Raw genomic sequence first — 19,525 nt, 5'->3', positions numbered from 1 at the left:
ATGAAAACCTGTCAAAAATCTATAAGTTACCATTTGCAAATATTTTATTTCTCCTTCATTTGGAAATAAATCTTACTAATAATACTGCTAACAATTATAAAGCATTGACAATGGTCAGGAAAGGATCTAAGTGCTTATATGTATGATCATATTTAATCCTCACAATAAACCCTATGAGGTTGATAATATTATTATCTCTAATTGTACTGATGAAGAGAAGGAGGAACAAAGACATTTAAGCAACTTGCCTCAGTGATACAGGTGCAAACCCAGGAGGTTAGACTCAGAGTTCGTGAACCTTTCACTGTATTTTATTGCTTCTCTAACTCATGACTCAGTACTTTGGAAATATGCATATTCACATGATATTTACTATACTTATAAAATGTAAATGAGTTTATGAAATCCTATAGATTAAAAAAATAGGAGCCATTTAGGGATGCCTGGGTGGCTCAGTCGGTTAAGTATTCAAACTTTGATTTTAGCTCAGGTCGCAATCTTGTGGTTTGTGGGATTGAGCACACATTGGGCTCTGTGCTTACAGTGTGGAACCTGCTTGGGATTCTCTCTCTCTCTCTCTCTCTCTCTCTCTGTGTGTGTGTGTGTGTTCCTCGTGTACACATACTCTCTCTCTCAATAAATAAATAAACTTAAAATAGNACTTTGATTTTAGCTCAGGTCGCAATCTTGTGGTTTGTGGGATTGAGCACACATTGGGCTCTGTGCTTACAGTGTGGAACCTGCTTGGGATTCTCTCTCTCTCTCTCTCTCTCTCTCTCTGTGTGTGTGTGTTCCTCGTGTACACATACTCTCTCTCTAAATAAATAAATAAACTTAAAATAACCATTTATTAATAACCATAAGAATACTTGGCTACTCTTTATGTAGTAATTTGATGAGTAGCTGGAAAAAAGTTCTTACCCAAAAGAAAAGCCTCTTAATTTTTTTTTGTTAATACCTGAAATTCCACCATTACATTTCTATTGTATTGGCTTGTGCTTTTATCTTCTGTTAAAGAACTTTGGCAGAAAGTTACATTTCATTCTGTCGATTTTTGCTGCCTTTTAGGAATGAGCTTGTCAGATTCTTCATGAAGGAGAAGAGAGCAGAGAGGAGGAGGGGGACACACGGTAGCTTCTGAGGCAACACCATCCAAATACAGGAAGCGTTACCTTGGGGTGCTGACAACATACTTGATTTACAGCAGGTTTAGAGTCGGACCTTTATACCAAAAGCACATGACTCCAACCTGATAGCCTATTTCCTACGGTGGCAGCTCACACTTCTAGGCACTGAGGTGGAATACTGGCTAGAATTTGTCAAAAGAGGGAAAGATCATACTGTTTAGTAATTTAACAGGCTCCTTCTGAGATTTGTGTTGCTCTTTTAAAATAACTAAGGTATGTGTTTGGATGTCCTCAAATCCATGAACCTGTGCACCTTCAGTAGCACCTTCTGTACCTCCGATGCCCAACATGCCCGGCTTCCATCCTACCATGGAGAGCTAGCTACTGAGCAGCACACCCTGGGTTAGAAAGACGGGACATGGTCTTGTGAGACCCATATAACAATATGCAGAATTTGTGGTTTTTAGGAGCAAATAAATGCTATAGCAGGTCAGGAAAGAGCTCAAAGTAGACTTGAATAATCAGGGAAGATTTTATGGAAGAGTTAAGAAGTCGAATGGAAAGAGTTTGATTTCTCCTTCTGGAAAGTAGAATTACTTCTTTCAGAGGAAGTCCAGAGAAGTCCAGCAAGTATCCCGGTTCCTGTCTCCTTCTGTGTCACAGGTGCCCAGAAGCAGGCTACTCCAAATGCTTGGCTCCCAAGTGTAGACAAATCTGTGTAGGAATGCTAGCCAGGATGAAGAAATCTTACCAGGATTTTATAGAAGCTATGATGCGGGCACACTCACTAGCTACTCTGTCGATTGAAGGCTCCTAACAGCCTTCCCCGGTTTCAGGTCTCAGACATTTAGGTTATTTCCAGTGTTTCGAATTACAAACAATACCGCAATGAAATGTATTTATTTTTGGAGTCTGACTAGCTGCTTCTCTGATACTTGTCTTAATTCTCCATAAACCCACCCCTCAAGTTTGAGACAGGAATTAAGGATGTTTGGTTTGTGGAAGCAGTAACAAGGTGGGCCATTGGTAGCAAAGCCTGCTGGTTGCTTAGCCAATATCCACCCTCTACTTTGACCTTACTAATAAAATCCCAGTTTCGTTCATAGCTGCAATGTATCCTGGATTCCTCAGACTCTTTTTTAGCTGGAAGGAACCAGGATGTGCCAGTGAAATGTAAATGAAGTCTGCTGGACGGGGATCCTGGGACAGTGATTGTTTTTCCTGTTAAAAAGACTGACTCAACCAAGTGAGCTGCCATATGCCCTTTATTCTCTGCCCTTGCCCACATTTGATCTTACGCCTCAAGGTAGAATGGCTGTCTTGTGAACCTCAAAACAAAATATATACATTAAGGGTGACAGAAAAAAAAGCTAAGAGGATCCTGGGCCTACCTCTTTTAGTTATGTGAATAAAACAATCCTGTATTTAGTTAAGCCACTATTTGAGTTTCTGTTACTTCTGGCAGCCAAATGGATTCCTGTTATTTTCTAGTTATGTGCTAATACTGGGGTGACTTGAGATATTTACCACTACATTTGAGCCTTACTTTGCATATCAGCAGGTTTGGTAAACTTTTTTATTTTAGTTCTTTGTTTGAGTTTTTATGTAGTAGCATTTCACACTTAAAAAAAAGATGTGTTCATTGTAACCAAACAAACAAAACAAAGTGTATAAAGTGAGAAGTTAAGCATCTGCTCCCTACCTTTCCTTCAAATACTACTCTCCAGGAGTCATGGTTAATAGTTTAGTGTCTGTTTTCCCAGACATTTTCAGTGCATGAACAAACATCAGTAACCTTCATGAAAGTTAAGAAGTTAGACATGATTTTGTTGCAGTAAACATCCCAATTATTTGATATCAAAAGAACCTCGGTTTCTTTAAGCCTTTGATATTTTCCTAAAATATTTCAAACGTTCGTGAGGTTTGTGGCTTGAATTTCTGGAGTCTCTACAGTCAAAAGCCACAGGAGAATCAAACAACTCTCTCTAGGGGGAAAATGAAGTCTGAAGAGTAGTGGGAGCTCTTCATACTTACCTTTTATCTCCTTCCTTTTTGGACTGCGTGCAAGTCTGAAATGTTCACTCAGTATGGGAGTGACTATTTTCAAGTGCCGCCAGCCAGCGTAGGACTATGGCCGGACTAATTATAAATCATAAGGTCAAAGAGGAAGATAGCCTCTCCTTGAAACAAACTGCACTAGGGCAAAAACAGATTTTTCTCGAAACCACTGAAGGAAGAGGATTTTATTTTATTTTTTAACGTTTGCTTATTTTTTTTAAATGTTTTTTATTTATTTCTAGGAGAGAAAGAGAGAGAGAGAGAGAGAGAGAGACAGCGTGGGCAGGGGAGGGTCAGAGAGAGAGGGAGTCACAGACTGAAACAGGCTCCAGGCTCTGAGCTGGCAGTCAGCACAGAGCCCGACGCGGGGCTCGAACCCACGAACCGCGAGATCATGACCTAAGCGAAAGTCGGACACTTAACCGACTAAGCCACCCAGGCGCCCCTAACGTTTGCTTATTTTTGAGAGAGAGAGAGACCAAATGAGAGCAGGGGAGGGGCAGAAAGAGAGGGAGACACAGAATCTGAAGCAGGCTTCAGGCTCTGAGCTGTCAGCACAGAACCCGATGTGGGGCTTGAACCCACGGAACCGCAAGATCATGACCTGAGCTGAAGTCGGATGCTTAACTGACTGAACCACTCAGGTGCCCCAAGAAGATTTTAAAATATGTTTTCATTTCTGTTCATCTTATATCCAGTGGGTGCTATTTTGCGAATTTAATAGCTAGAGGTGTTCTACTATAAAAAGCTTTTATTTATTCAAATCTGAGCAATGTGTGAGCATTCTGTTGTAATCTCCCCTTTGGTCAAGGCCATTCCTTATATATTTGTGTCCAGCTAGATCAATCTGTAGTGACAAGCCTCATCATTAGAAATAGCTCCCAACTAGCTTTATTGTGTCTCACTCTTAAGTATAAGGAGAGAGCACAGGGTCTGTGTTTGCCCAAAGTCCCAACTTAACCATCGTAATGTGCTAGGACCTGGGCTAGATGGAGTAGCTTATAGCAGACCTATGCTCCTAACAAGAATAACTTGAAAAGTTGGAATAAAAAAAATATTTGAAGGTGTAAGAGTTGCAAAGGCAAACAGAGTTAAAGTCTTCAAAGGTTCTACTTAGCACTGTCTGGAAATTAGTAAGTTATTACTTTATATGGACTCTAATTAAAGTCAGGGATGAATGTTATAATCTTTAGGCTAATGGATGGCAAGAGAATACAGAATTAACTGAAGCATATCTAAATTGGGGGAAATAGGGTAATTGAAAGTAGAAATAGGACAATTTATAGGAGGGAAATGGAACATAAAAGAAATGGGACAAGGAGAAAGCAATAGTAATATGGTGGACATAAGCCCAAGTAGATTTATACTTATATTAAATGTTTTTGTACTGAATACAAGAACTAAAAGGTAAAAATGTTCAGACCAGATATTAAAAAGTATGTGCTGCATATGAAGGACACATCTAAGTAAGGACACAGAAAGAGTAAACATAAATGGATGGAAAAGGAAATACCATGCAAAATCTAACCCAAAAAAGCTAGTATAACTTATAATGTCCTAATATCAAAGTAATCTTTAAGGCAAAAAGCATTTCTAGAGTTAAAGAGATTTCACAGTGATAAAAGAATTAATCTACCTGCTGGAACTATAAAAAAGTATTAGAAGTATATGAGAAACAATTAAAAAAACAATTTAGGGGCACCTGGGTGGCTTAGTCGGTTAAGCGTCCGACTTTCGCTTAGGTCATGATCTCGCGGTTCGTGGGTTCGAGCCCCGCGTCGGGCTCTGTGCTGACTGCCAGCTCAGAGCCTGGAGCCTGTTTCAGTCTGTGACTCCCTCTCTCTCTGACCCTCCCCTGCTCACGCTGTCTCTCTCTCTCTCCTAGAAATAAAAAAAAAAAATTTAAAAAAGTGTATGAGAAACATAAATAACTGTTCTCTTTGTTTTGCAAAAGTGTAAAAAGCACATTGTGCCCCACTAAGACAAAAAAAAAAAAAGGTTTGTGAGTGCCAGTGGTAACACTCCTAACCCTAACCAATTTTGTCCATACCTTGCTAAAGATTAGCTTTTCAGTCAGAATAAGCTAGGTTATGCTACAGAAATAACCCCAAACTATCATGGCTCCAAACCATGAAGACTTATTTCTTATTCTGACAAAGCCTATGGACAGTCAAGACGATTGTCCAAGACCTCTATTTTTTAAAAAAAATTTTAATGTTTATTTTTGAGAGAGAGAGAGAGAGCGCGAACATGAGCGGAGAAGGGGCAGAGAGACAGCGAGTCATAGAACCCGAAGCAGGCTCCAGACTCCAAGCTGTCAGCACAGACAGAGCCCAATGCGGGGCTCAAACCCATGAACTGTGCGATCATGACCTGAGCCGAACTTGGAAGCTTAACTGAACCATCCAGGCATCCCAGTCCAAGACCACTATTGGCTGAGGATTTGGGCTGTTTTCCATTTTACAGCACTTCTGTATTATCATGTACTTCCACAACTGCTATAGGAGAGGAAAAAGAGCTAGAGGGGCTCGCTCACACAGGCAATCAGATATGCCGGGCTGGAAAGGACATATGTCCCGTCTGTCCGCAATCCATTGGCCAGAACTAGTCATGCTCAGTTGCAGGGACGTACACACTTCCCACACCCCCAGAAGGAGAGGAGAATTAGGCAAAGCTTAGAATCAGTAGTGTCTAGCAGAGATGGAAACTCTTGTTTAAATTTCTGAGGTCCTGAGCCTCCATAAGGTCACAGAGCATGACAGTACTGAAAAGAATGGGTATATTTTTATACACCTGGCTGCTTCAACGCAGAGATTGCCCTCTTTCCCACTAAAGGATGCAGGCTTCTCAAGGATTTACTGCCTTTCAGAAGTGCTCAGTCAGTTAGCACAGAGAGTGCCGCCTAGGAAGGAGAGCACAGAGGTGACAAGACAAAAAAACCCTCACTTGGAAGCACAGAGGTAGAGAAGGTACTAGCCATCTTGCACATCGTCTAACTGGAGTGCACCCTTGATACTGCACAGAAGTAGCCACGTAGCCTGCCACCGGGTTCTGATGGACCCCTGCTAGTTGGAGGTGCAGGATGACTGACCATCTATATTTACATACTTTGATCTGGTCCCTGACTATTGCAGTCTACAGGGACCCCATGCTGGATCTGACTCTTTCAACTCGTAAAGACAGTGGTTCACTTGGTCCTTCGCTGTAGTGAACCCTTGAGCTCTTCCACACCCGATGGCCTCACTGCTTCCCCTGGCCGGGCTGATGCCTGATCCAAACAAGACATGTTTCTAACTTTGGGTTAGCAAAAAGAGATTGAAAAACATAAGACAGAGCCTCTACGATAGGTTTGGTGCATTTTAAAATTAGCATTCTCTGTTTTCCATTTCTTTATTGGTAGCAAAAACAACTTAAAAATATTCTTGCTTTGAAATGACAGCACGGGTCTTGAAAAATCAAAAAGTGGTGCACAGCACCCACCTCTAATAGAAGCCTTTGATGTAGGGCTTGAGTCTGAGTAAGTGCATCCCAGGACACTTTTAAGAGTAGTTCCATCTTTTTTAAATTTCGAAAATCTCGTTCTTTTTCTCTTTGCTTGCGAGAAAGTTCGTCATGGTAGTTCTGCTTGTCAATGAGACAGTTTTGTAAATTGAGATCCAAGATCCCTCTGTTCCAGGAAAAGAGAGAAGATGAAAGTGATTGGTCATGAACTGCCCTTGATGTTTCTCAAGACAGCATGCTCAGCATATTCGTACAGAACTATCCTTATATGAGAATCCAGTTTTAAGTAATGCTAAAAGCAACTTCATTTGTGAGTTGGTATCATTTAGAGTCACAGACTTATTAAAAGAAAAAACAAAAACCCAAGTGGAGGGCACCTGGGTGGCTGAGTCGATTAAGCATCCAGCTCAGCTCAGGTCATTATCTTGTCTTCTGTGAGTTCAATTCTGTGCTTCAGATTCTGTGTCTCCTCCTGCCTCCCACCCTCCCCCCGCCCCCTTGCTCACTCTCTCTCAAAAATAAATAAACATAACAAAATTTAAAAATAGCTCAGCAGAGACAGAGATTCCCAGTTTCCCTGAAATTTTATTTACAAATAAGAATTAACACCTTCCCAGGGAATTGCATGGACCACAAAATTATTTCCATTAGGAAAAAGTCACGATTACCAGAGAAATACCATTCATATGTAGGAATAATCCCTCAACTATAGTGTACTCCAGTGATAACACTTTTCAGAGGCACATTTCAAAAACTTACAAAAATATAACACATTGTGTCCTTAAGACTTGGTCATAGGAAATTGAGGAAAATGATGAGTAAAAGATGGGAAAAAAATATACCAGGAAGTAGTTTATTTTTTATTAATGGTAAAAATCTATTCAAAATTCTGTAAACAACTTATTGAATCAGCATAAGTCTATTTGAGATTATGTTTTGAATCCTTAAATAGAAATTGAAGACAAGTTTAGATGACAGACACACATAAATATAACTGACCTTTCAGTCATTGAAGTTGCTTCATTCTCTCTGGTTAATTCCAACAACTTGACCAATTGGTTATATTCTCGCTCTTTCATTTCAAGTAAGGCTCGTTTGCCTTCAACTTCCTTTATTACATCCCCCTTCTCTTCTATTATGGAATTAATTTTGGTTTCAACTTTCTTTAGTGAGTCATTTAGCTCTTTGAGTTCATATTCCAAGACAATTTTTTTCTTTTCCATTTCTCTGTGGGCGGTACATATATACAGATACAGATACATACATAAAAGCATATATATGTGTACACACACACACACACACACACACACACGTTTGCCTTATTTCGAGCCCATGCTGTCTTTACCTATTTTTACCACCTGAAGAGGCAACAGTGGTGAATTCAGAAGGGGAGTGAAGATCACAGATGAGTGGGACTTAGGGGTATCTCCACCGAGTGCCAGTGAGGGCAGCAGTTCTCACTTCCTCCTTGGTTCAGCACTGCAACTCCTGGGATCTACCCTCATCCTGACCAGCCTTCTTGAACTGACTTGAATCTCTCAACTTTGGTGGTGGTGACAGTGTGGTTTTTAGAAAAGTTACTAATGCCTGCTTTTTTTTTCCCCTTCCTCACCAGAGCAATCATAAGTTTTCTCCAGAATTTTGCATCTTTATTTATCTTTATCTTTTTGAGTTCCTCTAAACCTTAAGAATTTCCTCCATGATTTCTGCCTCCAAAATTGCTCTGAATGTTTGGGGGTGTTTCCCAGGTGATTATATGGCAAAGTGGAATTTCTGTTTCCTGGGCTTTAGGCTTCTGGCTGGCTGACACACCATGAAATTCTACACAGTTCCAATAATTTATCTCTTGCACAGTTCTGTTAACTTCTATATAGAGACTCCATACAGATTCGATTTATAAATTGGAAAGAGAAGATTGCCCCAAATTGAGATATAAATATATGCTATGAAGATAGTAATATGCTGCCTTACTTTCTTTTAATGAACTTGATACACACAACTGTGATGAGGCTAAATGCAGATATTTCAAAGGTTATGATAGTAATTTGATGGGTTCAGTGGCTAATATTCTCATTTTAGTGCACACACACTAACTTGGGGGGAGGGATTAAAAAATAATATTAAATCATACACTTTTTTGCGTGTTGTTTTTTCTATCTCCTTTCCAATTTGTACAGGAACATTTTGATGTTGGACCACTTCATCCTAGTAAAGAAAAGGAAGGTTACTTTATGTAATTTTAGCCCGGAACTGGTTAAAACAAGAAAATTAAATAGAAAAGAAGTACAACATGTAGAATTCTTACTATCTGCCCTCTACTGTCCAAGGTGCTTTAATAATTTCATTTAATATGGTGACCTTACAAGATAGTTATGGTTTGTAACCAGTTTAAAGAGGAGGTAGCTGAGTGTAACAAATACTATCTGTTCCCTTTATGGATGTCCACTCATCCCTCTGGGCTTGCAGGGGTTGGCTCATGCCTGTTTTCCTCTCCATAGGTTCATCACTGGCTCAGCAGATCTGTCTTCTCAAGGAATAGGGAGTGCAGGGAAGGGGGCAGCTCTCTGTGACCAATGACCAGTTGATGTGGTGATACCATGGCCCATGTCCCCTGCCTCTGGGTGGAATTCATGGTTGAGAGATCCCCACGGGATCAGGGTGAGAGCAGTGTTTTCCTGAAAACACATTTTAGCCCAGCTCCTTCCCCAGCTTCCCTGACTCTCCTTTCAGATGCCCCTTAGAGACCTCCTTCAATGAATATTTGTCTGAATACTAGAAACTCTGCTTCTAGGGACCCCTGCTTAAGACTTGTGCTAAGAGAACTTAAATAATTTCCCCAAAGTCACACAGCTAGGAGGCGGTAAGGCTAAGATCAAAAGCTAATTATGGTTAGTTAGTACCACTTTCCGCTATGCCCTGTGGATTCACAGAAGGTTCAGTTTTAGCCTCAAGCAGCTTATGTACATGGCAGGGGTTATGGAACAGCCCTTCCTGCCCAAGGATCACACTGGACTTTGGTGCCTGAGGGAACAGATGCCCGGAGGTGGAACACCTCACGGCAGTGAAGTGCCTTTATCCCCGGGATCTCGCTCACTCCTGGGGCAGGTCCAAATTTTGTAAACTAAGATTTTTATGATTTGTTGGGGGGCCTCTCTAAGAAAAAGAGTAAAAAATTACAACTGTTAAATAGGTACAGGGCCTTGGCAGAGGTTCATGGAGGTGAAAGGCCTGAAGCTTTAGCTTTGTTAGGCTCCTTGTAAATCTCTCTGTTCAGGTCCTATGTTCCGGGTAGCAGCTGGGCACTTCTTTTCTGACTGCTCTAAGACCTCGAGGAAGAGAGGTCAAAGTGAATCATAATTGTCATTTAAGCTGATGAGTCTCACATGTTGTTGTTTTTATTTTAATTTTTTAAAATGTTTATTTATCATTGAGAGACAGAGAGAGACAGAGCATGATCATGGGAGGGGCAAAGAGAGAGGGAGGCACAGAATCCGAAGCAGGCTCCAGGCTCTGAGCTGCCAGCACAGAGCCCGATGTGGGGCTCAAACTCATGAACCGTGAGATCATGACCTGAGCTGAAGTCAGACACTCAACTGACTGAGCCACCCAGGCACCCCTCACATGTTTTTAAACTAACTCAAGGGGCGGCTGGGTGTCTCAGTAGGTTAAGCATCTGATTCTTGATTTTGGCTCAGGTCATCATCTCACCATTCATGGGATCAAGCCCCACATTGGACTTTGCACTGACAGAGCCAAGTCTGCTTGCGATTCTCTCTCTCTCCCTCTTTCTGCCCCTCCCCCACTCATGCACGCTTTCTCTCTCTCAAAAATAAACAAACATTTAAAAAATAAAATAATTCTAGGTTATTTAAATTGTTTTGAGAGTTCTATATTTTTCAAAATAAAATGAGTTTTAATTGTTTCCTAAAACATAAGTGCATAAACAAAGTTTTAGCCACTTTCATGGGGAGAAGGAAGTAAAGTGGAATCAAACAGATAAGGAGAAAGTCATATAAATATACACAGGAACTTAGGATATTTGGTTGCTCTTCAAAGAAGTCATTGTGTTGGTGACACCCAATTCTAATGTAGAAAAATTGCTTGGTGAGGTCTTTTCCTAGGTCAAGGCTACAGATTAGGGAGATCCTATCAAATGCTCTAGAGTCTTTCAGCACTTCCCAGGGCCCAGGTTTAGTTTGACTGGATCAGTTACAATGCTGAACATTTCAGTTTGTGTAATGCTACCTCTCTTTGTCAAACCTGTGGTGTTAATCTTGATAACCATGCATTTTTATGTCCATGCAGGCACAATGTTTAAATATTTCTGTAAGTAGCACACCTTTAGGTTGACTTGATATTCCAGCAGTTCTTCTAGTTCCTTCTGCTCCTTTAGTAACTGCTTTTGCTTAGATGCCAAATCTTCCCGTAAATTTTTAATTTCTAATTTCTTCTGCATTATTTCCTTACGTAATTCTTCAGTGCTTTCTTTCAGTATTCTCATCTTCTTCTCCATTTCCTTAAAAGTCAGGAAAGTTATCAGGTTATATAGAGCCTGAGCAAGTATCTGTCTACCTAAAAGTCAAATTAAAAATCATTCTCCTCACCATTTTGATTATATTTGTTTTGAGCTTCATAATAAATGATTTCTTACAAAGCTAAATACAATAATGATTTCTGACATCTTCAATCAAGCTGTGACCGTTGTACTTCATGTGTTAAACACTTTACATTAGATTCAAACTCTTATTTTTTTTTTACTAGTGCTCCTTTCTATCCTGTATTTTATTTAATTAACTTATTTTTAAAAATTTTTCTTTTAGTCTCTACTNTAAATACAATAATGATTTCTGACATCTTCAATCAAGCTGTGACCGTTGTACTTCATGTGTTAAACACTTTACATTAGATTCAAACTCTTATTTTTTTTTTTACTAGTGCTCCTTTCTATCCTGTATTTTATTTAACTTATTTTTAAAAATTTTTATTTTAATCTCTACCCCCAACATGGGGCTTGAACTTATAACCCTGAGATGAAGAGTCACATGCTCTTCCAACTGAGCTAGTCAGGTGCCCCTCTATTCTGTATTTTTTTTTAAATATTTTTTTTATTTATTTCTAGGAGAGAGAGAGACAGCGTGAGCAGGGGAGGGTCAGAGAGAGGGGGAGATACAGACTCTGAAATAGGCTCCAGGCTCTGAGCTGGCAGTCAGCACAGAGCCCGATGCGGGGCTCGAACCCACGAACCGCGAGATCATGACCTAAGCGAAAGTCGGACGCTTAACCGACTAAGCCACCCAGGCGCCCCCCCTCTATTCTGTATTTTCAATGTATCCTTTTTCTGAGTTAATTTTTATTTCATACCAAAAAAGCATGAGTGAAAATTTCCAGCCCATTTTCTAGTAGCTTTGTGATTTGACATCAGATGAAAACCATCTTTGACTATCGGGCTTCTAGTATACCTGAATCCCACATGAGAATTAAAGACTAGGGAGTTCATATTTGAAAAACCCAACCCATTGTGCTCCTTAATCCCCCTCTTTCTAACTCATATTCTCCCCTAAGACCCTCTACCCCAGGCTCATAACACGTCTTTGTTCCCTTGCCTGATTATTTGGGGAGTGTTTGACTTATGGGAGAGAAGCCTTATGCTCAGAAAATCTACACATTATTAATGACTGAGTGAATGGATCCATTTAGCCTGCTTTGGGTTTCTGCATATCTCTATCCTCCAGTGCTGCTGGGAGAGGGTAAAATTGGTGATCCTATGATCTGGAACTAAAATCCAAAATGCTTTCTCCCATAAAATCTGTGTGGTAAATGGTAGTTAGGTACTTATGTAATATAATATACTTCTATATAATAATGTATATTTTATATGCTATATATATAAGTACATATCTATATTCATACACATACACACATATAAAAAAGTAGGATTTTACTCTATGGTTTTTTATGCCTTGGAATTAAAACACCAACAACATGCTTATGAAACATAACCATTCAGAAAGGGGTAACAGTGCAAAGTGTAATGACATTTCTCTTTACTTTGTATGATAGATCACAAAAATTATGATCTCACATAATTTGTCATTCTTCTCATTATGAAGTAGAGCCCATCTCTCTACCTCTTGACTCTAGACTTAGCCATGTGACTTGCTTTGAACGACGACATATTCCAAAAGCAGAGGCTTGAAAAGTCTTATGCATTGGTGTCTGCCATCACTTGAGGCTGTTTGTCTCTTTCTTGCGGCTGGAAACCCTTCTGCCACTATGTGACGAACTGGTGACATGTGATGTTAGACCAGCTAGCCTACCAACTGGCTGACACATGAATGAAGCCATCTTAGACCACCCAGCCCCAAATGAGCCAGCTCAGACCAGAAAACCTCTGTGAAAAATAAGACATGTTGGCTGTTTTAAGCCACTTTAAGCCCAAAACCCCACGGTTTTGGGGCAGTTTGTTATGCAGGAATGAATAAGTGGTACATCTCCTTTATAAAAATGTCTTATAATAAGCTTGAGATGTTCAAAAAGCTCTGAGGGTAATAACTATGCAAAAATAATGTTTTTAAGTTCCAACCACAGAACCTCCCCCTTTTTCCTAAACACAAAGCAGATATTGTCCAACTAAACACAGCCTAAATTAGATGCCAAATAGCTAAGCCTATAATGGGCATCACTAGGTTTATTCCACAAGTTATTCCTTTCAGCATTATCCATAGTTAAGACTTTTGGATCTTACAAATGTTCCAGGGTATGGTTGTGATAAATATTAATATTTATCAAAAGGGATATTTGAGTCCAGCTGTATTAACTGTAGACTATCTAAGACTTACTCCTGGCTTAGGTATCTTCTCAAATTCCTTCATTACGAGGTTTTTTTCTTCTGTTAAGCTGTAAAAAAAAAAAAAAAACCAACAAGTTTGACAAAGTACAAAAGAGTAAGCAATTTCTGCAGTCATAACTTTCCATTTTCTCTTAGAATGCACTTCCCGTGTTTGTTTGCCAGGGAACCTGGTGTCTGTTCTTTACGATGGCTTCAGTGACTCCCAGTTAAGTGCTTCCTCCCCAGTCTTCCCACAACACTGCATACACGCACCCATTAGAACAGTTATCTTATCGCATTGTATCTATTTGGTAACAGGCCCTCCCCGTGCCCAGATTTTGACTCCATCCGGCAGGCTCTGGGTCTTTTCTTTCTTTCTTTCTTTTTTTTTTTTAACACTACTCACAACAAACCAGTGCATACCTGGATTACTGCAATAACTTCCGCAGACTCCATCAAATAAGCAGATCTCACTAGTGAGTAAGTCTGGGAACTCGGAGTGAAAGATGCATGCACACCAGCGTTTATTTTTATAAATTTTATTTTCAGTAATGTAAATTAAGGTTAGTGTAATAAGTACATGTCACATGGAATTTAATGTAGGTTAGCCATCTGGGACACAAGTTGAACTTTCAGAGTTTTGAATACTTATATCTTTGCTGTTAGAGCCTGCATACACAATTGACAATATTTAACTTCCAACCTATTGATCCTACACCTCACCCAGGCTGCCACCAGGGGGTGGTAGTGTGCTGTCATATTTTGGTTGTAAAGGGCATCTTAGTGTCCCTGAGTTGGAAAAATGGTGACTTGAAGCTTTCCCATAAGACTCAGTCTTTCCTTTAAGTAAATATAAAATAATCTTTTCTTTAAAAAATCATAAGATGGCTAATTCTTTAGGATATTTTAAACTAATTACATTTCTATCATGTGTTTTTTAAGAAATACTGATTGACTTTTTCCCTTTAAAAGTTCATAATTTTTCTATTTATGAAAAAAATCTATTGTTTATAATCCCATCCCATCACAGTTGATCATTTTCATTTTCCTTGTATCTTTTAATAAAATTATATAAAATGTATATGTATGACTGAGTCCATTTTTACCTAGCATGTAATTAAAATAGCTTCCCAACTGCAAAAGAGGATTTGTAATGAAAAATTTGTTAGTTTCAAGGTTTCATTGTGAGTGAATGTAGCATAATAAAATAATCCCAAATATCATCCATCTTTTATTGAACCTATATCAAGTAATTTACATGCATCATTTCTAAACTTCAGAATTTACTACATAGGTATTGTTATCTTCATTGTACAAATGAAGAAACCAAGGAGTTAAGCACCTTTTCCAAAGTCACACAGTCAAAGATAAACTGACATTCAAACCTAGAAATGAAGTTCTGACTCCAGGGTGCTTTTCAGTATCAAGCTGGCTGCCTGTGGAACATACTATTATTTAAATATTGGACTATTTTTAGAATTTAGATTGCTTTCAGTTTTTTTACTCTTAAAAATTTTTTACTGAAAAAAATTTTTTAATGAAAATTCATGTAATAAATATCCTTGTGCACTATGTCTTTTCCCCCCCTTCTTCTGGATTCTTGTTTTTTCACGGCATTACAGAGATAAAGAAAAAATACTTTTGTGCCTCTTGATATATATCCACTCCTAACCTTTTAAAGTGACGTTAAAAATTTAAATCTGTCTGACATTTTCAGCTTTCTTGGCTAAGAGGTGCTTCATTGTCAAAGTTCCTCAGGATTCATTTCTTTTCTGCGGCAAGAGAGTCCTAACTGAAGTCAAGTCCTCAAAGGTTCTTAATTTCAAGGCCTTGTGAGTGAAGACAAGAAACCCTGTGTGTGGCCATGTGCAAGGGCCATCTTTCACCATCAGTAGTAGAACCAGCGGTGGAAGTTGTAAGAGGTAGATTTTTGAAGCAGTACAAGACGTAAACATCAAGAAATCAGGCTGTCCAAAGTTGGAACCGGCTGCTGTGGGAGGCTGTTCACTCCCATCAGAAGGTGTTTAAAGATATTTAAGCACAGTCTGGTGATCACTGACAGAAGACTCGGGCGGATTTTAACCTTGTAGTCAGGGCTGAGAACTACTTTCAGAGCCAACAGTTCTTAAAATTTGACATTTCCCAGAAGCATGTTGAGATCTTGTAAAAACTGCAAATGCAGCCTTCGGTGAGAAGGCTTGGACAGAGATGGGAATCATTCATTTTAGGGTTGGATTTACCTTTCAACCAAGTTTCTGAGGTCCTTCTCTCTTAGTTATGAAGACTACACCCTGAAAACCTGTTCTAAGCTCATTCTGCTCTAGGTCGCCACAAGGAGAGCAGGAGAGATTTAAAAAGTGTTCAGGACGTAAAATCTCTTCCAGTGGTGAATTTTTCCTTACTACTAATCCTGATGACCTGTGTGCCCCTCTGTCATAGCTAATGCTCTGGAATTCTAGATGCTTTGCTACCACAATCCCTCTGTTCCTTTCTTGCTGGATCTGTTTGTCTCTTGGTTCCAACTTTGCTGTTACTGCTGGACTAAGATTGGCAAATGGCTACCAAGCCCAGATGACACCACGGGGATGGCAGGGACCAGCTTGGAAGAATAAGTAGTCACTAAAGCCAGAGTCACATTGGGATAGTCCTGCACATGAGCAGCATGAGTGCCCCTCAGTGTCCATGTCTCTGCCTGTGACAGACAGCGATAACTGACCATAGCCTTGTTTCCCCACCTGGCCAAGACTTGTCAGAATGCATTAGATTTAGCATGAGAGACACAATTTACTTGCTGTCAAAATCTGAGGAATTATTAGAAAGCAGGGAAGCCCCAAAAGGTAACAAAGTGAAGGCAAGGAAAAAGTTGAAAAGAATATTGGAAAATCTTTTCAGACACTGTTTTTAGAAAGTTAATGACTTCTACTTTGTTTCAAAAATAAGTTCTCAGGGTGCCTGGGTGGCTCAGTCAGTTAAGCATTAGTCCGACTCTTGATTTTGGCTCAGTTCATGATCTCATGGTTGGTGGGTTCGAGCCCCGAGCCTGGCTCTGCATTGACAGCCTGGGGCCTGCTTGGAATTCTCAATCCTTCTCTCTCTGCCCCTCCCCCACACATGTGCATTCTCTCTCTCTCTCAACATAAATATACATTGAAAAATGTTTTTTAAGTTCTCAATAATATTTCATTGTTTATTTATAATATTTATTGAGCTTACTTAAGAAACTTACGTATTCTTTTCTAAAAATATTTATTTATTTATTTATTTATTTATTTTGAGAGAGAGAGAGCACAAGTGAGGGAGGAGCAGAAAGAGAGGGAGACACAGAACTGAAGCAGGGTCCAGGTTTCATGCTGTCAGCACAGAGCCCGATGCGGGGCTCAAACCCACGAATTGTGAGATCATGACCTGAAGTGAAGTCGGATGCTCAATCGACTGAGCCACCCAGGTGCTCTGGAGGTTATGAAGTCTTTCCTAAAGTGCATATTCAAGAAGTCGATGAGTATTAATCTCAAAACCAAAACTATGATAACAGATTTAATTGTAACTTACCATTAGCTTTTATTAAAGTTTACATTATGTGAAACCATGAGAAAAGTCAACCAAATTATAGAGTAAAATTTTATTCTCTAGAGTATTTGAACAATAAATCATTCTCCATAGCTGCCAATGATTCAGAGGTTCCTAAGGATATTGGGGTGGAGGGGTGCTAGTTATTAGGGCTTCTATTATTTAGACACTTCTGAATAAAATGAGTTTGTTGTGCTGATCTGAAAAATATCATCTGTATATTTGAATGAATGGTTTTCTCTCACTGGCTTAGTTTCTTTATTTTTGGGTGGGGATGGAAATATCTACTTTTTTCCTGGGGAGAGAATGTTGAGAGAATTTGTTTCTGTACAATATAATATGAAATATGTTAAAGCCAATGAAATACACAGCCTATAATTCTTTCCTGGTATTCCTTTTGGAATCACCATTATTTTTATGAAAATAAGTTTGTTAATACTTGAGCTGCTAATACTTAAGATGTGAGGAAGTCAGCTCAAGCTCAAAGTGTTATGCGTTGCAAATCCAAAAACAATACACAGTAGACATTTCTGCAAATGTGAGTCCTGAATATTCTTGTTCACTCGAGGTCACTATACGCGGTCCCCTCCCTAACCCAGACAACTCAGTGAACAGTTTGCCTGTCTATACCTAAAAGGCAAGAGTTCTGGTTGTTGCTGGGTTTTTTCCTTGGCAGGAATACTTGGAAATTTTAAACAATTTAAATATCAACTGACTTATGTTCCCCTTACCCTTTCATGGAAATGTCAAGCATTCTTATTTTCAACACTAATGAACAACCACCAATTGTTTTAATTTCATTATTTTCTCAACTGAAAGAGTGCTTACAGAGCACAGAAATAGCGAGCCTTTCTTTTTATAGATCTCACTGTGAGCCTGAAACAAGTTTAGATCGAAAGACAAAAGAGAACTCAGATTTTTTTGCCCTGAATGTAATTCTCCTGATGAAGCTAGCCTTCTTCGGCCCCCAGTCGAAAAGATAGGACCCAAAGGGAAGGTTCAAAACCCAGGGCTTACAGAGTCCTCAGAAAGTCACTCAGATAATTTGCTTATCTCTCGGCAGGAACGAATTATGTTTGCTCTGTCAGAGATCTACCGAGATTCTTAAAAATAGCCAGAGGGAAGTTTTGCCACCTTAAAAGGTAACAAATTCTAGAAGTGATTATTTGGCTTTCTCTTCAGTGCCCAGGCACAGCATCCAGCACACCGCAGCACAAAACGTGGACTGTAATCATTTTGAAATTCAATCTAAACAGTGTGATTTGCTGACCAAACTCTTCCACTGCCTGCTACTCCCTCCACCAGAGGAATGTTAGAGATTTTGGAAATACCATTTGCCTTTCTAGCAATACATTTCTATGTTAGCTCACCGAATAACATCCTCTAGATATGGATAAGTAAATGTGTCTTCCAAAAGGGTATTACTTTCTTGATTCTGAGGGATAGCTCAGGAGAACAAGGTTAAACATGTGGTCTGTGTTCCTGTATTAGAAAAATAGAATGAGCCAGACGTACCCTCAGCTCACACAGGGTTGTCTGCAAAGTGCATGTGGGGCGTCCACTGTGCAGCTATGTGGGCTGGTGCTGCCGAAATGATACCAAACTACCATCAGCGTCAGAGAGAGCAAGAGTGTGTGCCAAGTCTTTGCTCCATGTAGTTTGTTCTTTGGCTGCATCTTCCAATGCTTATGACTTTCTGGACACAAGAAAACACAGTAGAGATCTCCTAAGCATGTCTCCCTGTCACCTGAGCTTTTTTTCTAGAAGTTCTTGTTCTAGAAGTTCTTGTTCAGAGATGGCCTGTCCTGGGCAATCAAGGAAAGAGCTAATCATCTTAACATTGCCATCTTATACTCACTGTGTTTAAAGTTCCTTCCTAATTTAGTTTAACTTTTATGATTTTATTTATGTGGAAAGAGCTTTGCTCACACCTATCTTCAGTGTGCTTGAGAGAACTGCGTACTTACCTACTTAATCTGTACTGATTATGGAACTCTCTTTCCTTCACTGCATTATATTCATTTTGATACTTGAGAAGTTGTTCTCTCATTTTCGAGACCTCAGTGGTGAAGGCCTCAGGAAAATTATCAGCTTGCTGCAGGTGAAATTGCTGCTGTTGTATTTGCTTGGTGAAACGTTTGGCATCCTGGAGCAGCTGGACCTCTGACTCCTGTGTGCTGGGTGCCGTGAAACAGAGATTCAAATAATGAGAAAGGTGTACTTAAAAAATTTCTTTTAATGTTTTATTTATTTTTCAGAGAGAGAGAGAGAGGGAGATAGAGCGTGAGCAGAGGAGGGTCAGAGAAAGAGGGAGACACAGAATCTGAAGACAGGCTCCAGGCTCTGAGCTGTCAGCACAGAGCCCGACGCGGGGCTCAAACCTATGAACCGTGAGATCATGACCTGAGCTGAAGTCGGACGCTCAACTGACTGAGCCACCCAG

At 39.7% G+C, this 19,525-nt stretch overlaps 1 protein-coding gene across 5 annotated transcripts in view; it reads right to left on the bottom strand.

The window, feature by feature from the left end:
- CCDC146 (coiled-coil domain containing 146) overlaps positions 1-19,525 on the bottom strand; it is a 116,078-nt gene that overhangs the window by 17,036 nt on the left and 79,517 nt on the right. For all 5 annotated transcript variants that reach the window (XM_077746987.1, XM_077746985.1, XM_077746990.1 and 2 more), the window contains 6 exons: positions 19,050-19,259; positions 13,526-13,583; positions 11,026-11,202; positions 8,818-8,891; positions 7,686-7,913; positions 6,666-6,852 (listed from right to left, as the gene is read on the bottom strand). In XM_077746987.1, the coding sequence (XP_077603113.1) occupies positions 6,666-6,852; positions 7,686-7,913; positions 8,818-8,891; positions 11,026-11,202; positions 13,526-13,583; positions 19,050-19,259 (934 nt within the window). The remainder of the gene's footprint in view (positions 1-6,665; positions 6,853-7,685; positions 7,914-8,817; positions 8,892-11,025; positions 11,203-13,525; positions 13,584-19,049; positions 19,260-19,525) is intronic.

Source organism: Crocuta crocuta, unplaced genomic scaffold (assembly GCF_008692635.1).
Source record: "Crocuta crocuta isolate KB4526 unplaced genomic scaffold, BGI_CrCroc_1.0 scaffold396, whole genome shotgun sequence".
Classification (NCBI taxonomy): domain Eukaryota; kingdom Metazoa; phylum Chordata; class Mammalia; order Carnivora; family Hyaenidae; genus Crocuta; species Crocuta crocuta.
This window is presented reverse-complemented; position numbering and strand designations above follow the sequence as displayed.